At 61.4% G+C, this 6613-nt stretch overlaps 1 protein-coding gene across 1 annotated transcript in view; it reads left to right on the plus strand.

The window, feature by feature from the left end:
• Positions 1-1170: 1170 nt before the first annotated feature.
• RAB37 (RAB37, member RAS oncogene family) overlaps positions 1171-6613 on the plus strand; it is an 11158-nt gene continuing 5715 nt past the window's right edge. The window contains exons 1-2 of the mRNA XM_026046795.1: positions 1171-1227; positions 5644-5754. Coding sequence (XP_025902580.1) covers positions 1171-1227; positions 5644-5754 — 168 coding nt within the window. The remainder of the gene's footprint in view (positions 1228-5643; positions 5755-6613) is intronic.

The following is a 6613-nucleotide window of genomic DNA, read 5'->3' on the forward strand; positions in this document are numbered from 1 at the left end:
ACTCAAAAGGGAGCTATAAACAAAAACATCTCATTGAGATATTGGTGGTTCCTCTAGGTTCAAATAGGGATTTCTCCTGTTTCTAATAGAGGCTCTGAACTGGAGTCTCCAAAGCGTTTCAACAGGGAGGTTCTCCCCTGTTCTTTCGTGGTCAGCACGGTGCTGGTCCGGTCTGACCTGTGCGTGCTGGGGGCTGCGGGATGAGCAGCGTTTCTGGGAAGCAGTCCGCGGCTCCGTGCTGGGATCTGGCTCCACGCTCTCTGGCTCGGCTTGATGTGACCCGGCAGCAGGAAACCTCTCTCTTCCTGGGGCTGCTTTCCAGAGCCAGCCTGCCCGGGGCTTGTCGATAACTTCAGCGCTGGCGAGAGAGGCGCAACGTTTGCTGTGAGTAGAGAAGGACCCGCGTGCCCTTCAGGGCAGCGGCAGCCGAGCAGGGGGCTCTTTGCAGAGCTCTACGGGGACCCTTTGCATTTGCAGCCCGATGGGTGGGTGCAGGGGGACAGAGGAGGTGGCACAGGGGACAAAGATGCGGGAGGGGATGCGATGGAGGGGGCTGCAAGGGGACATTGCAGAAACATCTGCCAGCTTCTGCCTTTGCAGAGGGGGGGCCGGTGCTCCCCGAGGAGCAGGGTGAGCAGCCCCCGTGTGCCCCACTGCAGGGAGCCCGGGGGCACGCGGAGCCGCTCGCGTTTGATGGGGGGCGGCGGTGTCTGCCGGCCAAGCCGCTGCGGAGCCCCCCGCCCCGGCGGCCGCAGGTCCCTCCCCGTCCCCGGGCGGGACGGCTCCCCCGGCCCGCCCCGCGCCAGGAGCCCTGCGAGCGGCGGCAGCGAGGGGCCGGCAGCGCCGCGCAGCACCGGGCCGAACCGAACCGCGCCGGGGCCGGGCCGAGTCCCGCTCTGCAGCGCCGAACCGGGCCGGGCAGCGCCCCGCAGCACCGAACCGGGCCGAACCGCACCGGCCGAGTCCCGCTCCGCAGCGCCGAACCGGGCCGGGGCTGGGTCGAGTCTCTCTCCGCAGTGCCGAACCGGGTCGGGGCCGGGCCGAGTCCCGCCTCGCGGCGCCGAACCGGGTCGGGGCCGGGGCGCTGCTGTCCGCGGTGCTGCAGGGAGCTCCCCCGGCCAGGCCCGCGGCTGCGGTGGGCAGAACCGGGCCGGCCCATGCGCCCCGGCCATGGGGGCCCGCGGCGGCGCGGGGGGGCCCGGCTACGACGAGGCTCTGCTGCACAAGGTAAGGGGCGAGCGGCGCCATCGCGGTCCTGCCTGAACTCGCCCGCAAACTCCGCGCCCCTAGGCGGGGTCCCCGTCGCCCCCCTGCTCCCCGCGATTGAGGCTCGTCCTCCGCGGCTACCGGGGCTGCAACCCCTCCCCTGGCCCGGTCCAGGCTCGGGGCCGGTTCCCCCTCCCCGCCGCGCTTCCCGGGCGCCCCGCAGAGCTCGGTAGCGGCGGGGAACGGCAGGACCGGCCCGGCTGGACAGGAGCCAGCCCCGCGGCTCAGCCGCAGCCGCTGCCCCAGCGCCAGCCGGGCGGGCAGGACTTGCAATCCAGGAAAGAGTCCCAGAGATATCCCCCCTGCCCTCCTGAATCCCCTTTCTCCTCGGTGGGATCCCTTGGACTGCGTTTAATCCAAGGGCTGCAGCTCTCCAGGAGCAGAGCATCCATCCCTGAGACATGGGAAGAGACTAGTCCCCTACCAGATCATCCCACCCATCCTTTCTGCTGTCCCAGCACTGCTTTGCTGCAGGGAGGGACAGGGTTGAGTGAATTGCTCTCTCTCTCTCTCTCTTTTTTTTTTTTTTTTTTTTTTCTCCAAGTCCCGGTCTGTTTTTTACCCAGAGATTTCCCCACTCAAGGGAACTACCCAGGGCAACATGCCCAGGCCCTGGATGAAGAGGCCAAGACCACTCACTAGGAACTTGTATGCCAAATAGGGAGGACATGGCCAGCCACGAATGGAGAAACTTTGATTCTTTACAGTCTCAACTCTTCTTTCTTCAGCAATGAGCTGCATTTAAGGAAAAATATTCACGGGGCTGAGTTTCCAGGCAGAATAGCTGCTGAGCTGTATGACCATCCCTGTCCCATGTTCTTTGCCATTTCCCTTGGTATTTCGCTGCTGTTTCCAAGAGGGCTTTTCATGCAGAAACAAGCTCGTTCTCACCCTAGGGACATGAGGCAGCAAATAACTCTCCTTGCTCCTGACTGAGGCATCGTGTTTCAGATCTGCTGAGAAACCCTAAGAGATCTTAATGGGGAGGCAAAGGTTAAGTGAATCCCAGTCTGTGGCTAAATCCAGGATGGAGACGCGATTGGCCAGGGGCAAATCAAGATAGGAACACTTGGCACAAAATGACAAGTTCTGTTTTCGGGTGATTTAACTCTTTCAGTTTCTATTTTTCCTCCTGCTGGAAGTTTGACCCATTTAGCTGGAAGCACCTGAGGGTTTGACCAAGGCAAAAGAGCACCCAGGCTGGTGGGACAGCTAGGAGACCTGGCTGTGGCAAAGGGAGGGTCGAGCAGCATCCGAGTGGCCCTGGGGAGCGATGCGGGAGCAGGGGAGGCAGAGCTCGATTCTGCATGTAGAGCAGGTAAAAATAGGTCTGGGCAAAACGTTCCTGTGAGAGCAGGAACGCGGGGCTGCGAGGGGCCAAGAGGTGCCCGGGTGCAATTTCTGCAATATTGTGACAAATTCTGCTGACCTGGGAACAAATATTGGCATCTGGGGCTCCAGCAGCTCCTGGGGAGCAGCATGAGGAGGCGACGAGTCCCCTCCCTGCAAGGGCTTTTCCATGTCAGACTCTTAGCTGAATCTCTAGATCCCTGGATTCCTAAACGTCAGCTCTGATGCAGCCATCGTGCACTAAAGCTCAGAAAGGAGCTGTTAATGTAGCCGAAACCCACACATGCTACCCCAGATCCGCTGCCGCTTGGCTGGCGGGAAGCGCCGCAGCCCTAAGCTGCCTAGACAGCCGTGCACAACTGCTCTTCTGCAGGCACAGTAGGGCCAGGATCTTCCCGTTCCTGGCTCCCGAGCTGCCAGCGTAGCCCAGGGACATCTCAGCAAGCAGACAGCGTGCGTTGCCGCCTGCTTCGCCCTTGTCACTCCCTGTCCTCTTTCTCTGCAGCCCCTGCCGAGTCAGTGGAGGCTTCCAAGCGAGGCTGTTTGTCTCGGTCTGAGCTCGCTGAAGCTCCCGGTCGCGGTGTCAGGGAGGGATATTTGCTGTTTTCCTAACCCGGGTCTGCTTTGTTGTTTTTTATGGCAAACCGTGACCGCTTTTCTATCCATGCCATGGAGAAGCGGGCATGGTGCCGGCCTCGGCACGCGGGTGAGCGGTGCCATGAAATTGCTCCCTCCTCAATGCCCATCAATGGCTTTCTCAGCCTCAGACTACCACATGTGTGTTTTAAGTTGAATCTCGAGCAGGTTTTAACAGAGTAGTTTTATTTTGCATTTAAAGAATCACTTTATTTGTTTGGAAACAGGAATTGCTTGGATTCTCCAGCTGTGCCAGGGAGCAGGGTGGTGCTTTGAGGGCTTCCCTCGCTTGGTTTCCCTCTGGATGGGACAGGGACAAAGGTTGTCGCAGGGTCCCGCACGGAGCATGTGGCACACGTGTGCACTGCACGTGAGCAAAGCACCGCTCCACGTGGGGAGCAGCCACTGGAAGCAGCCTCCTAATGCTGGAGCTGAAGAAATCCCCAGGGAAAACATCTGGGAAAACAGCACGTGCTGTCCGCTCTGCGGTGGGACTCATGTGGAAGAGGGTGTTGAAAGGGCACGGGGCAAATACGGAGCTTTGCAGCTGGAAGCCTTTTCCTTGGGCATGCCCAGCCGGAGGTTTCTCTCAGCTGCCGCTGAGCTCTGGGCTCTTTCAGGCCAAATTTCCTATTATTATTAAGTAATGCAGCAATCCTTGAGTTGTATCTATTATAAATCCCAGTTAAATTATTGATGGGAGAGTCGGCTCTTACACAAGTTCTCTGTAAATCCCAGCCCGCGGAGCCTTCCCGGTGCTCCTTCCAGCCTACTTCCTCGCTCCATAATTGATGCCATCTCCTGCGGGAGCTGCCCCCCGCGATGCCGGGGCTGCTCGCGCTGACCTCCGTGCAGGGCATTTTCCCAGGGAATGGTCTCTATGCCGGGGACAGCGGAGCCGGCTCTCCGGGAGCCCCGGGTGTGTGAACTCGGCCCGCGAGGCTGTTCCCCATGGACCAGTGACCTGAAAAAGATACCTGGCACGCACTCAGGGAGAGCGGGCGAATTCCCGGGAGCGGATGTGGTGGCAGGCGGCTGTCTGTGGGCGCACGCGTGCACTCCCAGGAGCAGAGCTTCACCCCCTACCACTCTGCTCGGGTCAGGAGTTTTCTTTGGAGAAACATGCGATTTGGGTTTGCTTCCTTCTCTTTTCTTTCTTTTCTTTTTTTTTTTTTTTTTTTTTTTTTTTTTTTTTTTGTGGGAAAATGCTGATTCATTGAAGCAAGCGTCGCACTGGAGCGTGACGGGCCCCGGGCAGGGATGGTTCTGATTTATGCAAGGCGGGAGGCTGGTCTCCTGCCAGCCCGGCTCGGGCTCCTCGGCGTCTCGCTCTCCGTTGGTTCCTCCAGGCTCTGTGGGATGTTGCGACCTGCCCTGCGATGCCTGCACGGCACCAACGAGGGCTGCCCTAATCCCTACATCCACTAATCATTCCATTAATCCCTACAAGTGTGTTGGAGCCGGGGCTCCAGCACCGTGGTGAATTGCACTGGACTAAGAGCAGCCCTAGAGTTGCAGCCCTGGGGATGTGACAACAGAGAGAGTGGCCACCCTGGGGACAATTTCCTGGGGCTGTGGGCAGTGGGCAGTGGGAGCACTGATGGATGGAGCAAGGCATGGCTTCACAGAGCATTTATTTTCCCCTATATCCCTGGATTCAAAGTGGCCGGAGGTGGACGTGTTTTCACCTGCAGCTGTGCAGACAAATCCATTGCAAACAAAACCAGTGTTTCTCATTTGCAACTTGCGCCCTCATCCTGGGCAGCGACCAGGACCCAGGGCAGGTCACTCGTCCCCTCTGCAAGGCCACCACCTCCTGCTCCCTGCGGGAGAACAGCAGGACTCGGCCATACAGGGACAGAAAGTGGGGGGACTCTGCGCCCCGAGTCACGTCCCCTCTGCTGCCGAGCTGGCCGGGTGGCCTCCACCTTGGCCTCCGCGCACCGGTTTGCTCTGCATCTCCAGCTCCGGGGGGGATGTTGGTCCCTTTGATGGAAGGACTTGTGTCGTGCGGCTGCTTCCCGCTGTGGGGTGGGCACAGGGGGGCTCAGCCCTGGGTGATTTCACTTATTCTGTGGCCAAAAGGTGGAAATTTTGCCCCAGAGAGGGTGACAGCAAAGGACAAGGCACAGCGTGATGAACCATCTGGTCCCTGCATGGGAGGCCAGCCGCCTGTGGTGACAATCTGCTCCCCAGCGAGGATGTGCAAGGGACAGCAGGGTCCCTATGCTGGGCTGTCCCCTCCTGGTGCTGGTGCTGGCTCCGAGCTGCCTCCACACCCCTTCACCTTTCTCAATGGATGTGCTGAGACCTGACAGCAGCTCATTGCACACAGGCCCTGGCATCCCCAGCTCCCCCTTGTGCCGACACCTTTTCCTTGCCTCCTTGCAGACCATCCTGGTTGGGGACAGCGGCGTGGGCAAGACGTCCCTGCTCGTCCAGTTTGACCAGGGCAAGTTTCTTCCAGGCTCCTTCTCCGCCACTGTGGGCATCGGATTTACGGTAGGAGCTGGTTGGAGCCACCCTTGCTCCCTGGGGGTGGTGCTGGAATAAGCAGGAGAGTTTTGCTTTGCTGCAGGTGCACGGGGTAGCTTTGCGCCATGTCCACCCGCTCCGGAGCGGCCCCGTGTTCCCGGGAAAGCGAGCCAGGCTCCAGGCACTCACAAAGCGCAGGCGGGTGGTGGTGGCCAGGGTGGCCGGGGCCACCTCTCTCAGGGAAACTCGAGGGGAGGGCGATGTTGATGGGTGGGTTTTGGGGTGAGGCATCAGCCCTGGCTCTCTGCATGGATTTGTCCGGGTGTGCTAGGGAGCGCGGTCAGGGAAGCAGAGCGGGATGAGCAGGGGAGCAGGATGAGAGGGATGAGCGTGGGGAGGCCAGTGGTGGTGGCAGCCCCGCTGGTGCCTCGGCTCTGCTTTCGGTTTCCGGCTGCTGGGGGCCGTGTCTCGCTCTGGGTGCACAACCTGTCCGGGACCCGCTCGGGCGGTGTTTTGTGGTGGATCCTCTGTCCGGGGGGACACCCGCTGCAGCCGCCCTGTCGCTCTGCACCCATGTCCCAGACCTCGTGGGGGCAGCCCCAGGCGAAGCCCCCAGCCCCAGCGGTGGGTCCCGAGGGCCGCGCCAGGGCTCCCTCCGGGCGCGCTCCTCCCCGCGGGGCCGATGCGCGGCCCTTCCTGGGTGCCAAGCGCAGCCCTTCCTGGGTGCCAAGCCCCGCCAGCCGCGGCACCCCTGGGTCCCCAGGGCCGCCGCCGGGTGCCGGGGGGCAGCTCCCCGCCCCGAGGGCGGTGTTGGAGGAGGAGGAGGAGGAGGAAGGCGGCGCGGGCGGGGCCGCGGTGCCGGCGCTCGGCGGCTCCGCTCGGCTGC

Source organism: Nothoprocta perdicaria, unplaced genomic scaffold (genome assembly GCF_003342845.1).
Source record: "Nothoprocta perdicaria isolate Ctin4 unplaced genomic scaffold, notPer1 scaffold_46, whole genome shotgun sequence".
Lineage (NCBI taxonomy): Eukaryota > Metazoa > Chordata > Aves > Tinamiformes > Tinamidae > Nothoprocta > Nothoprocta perdicaria.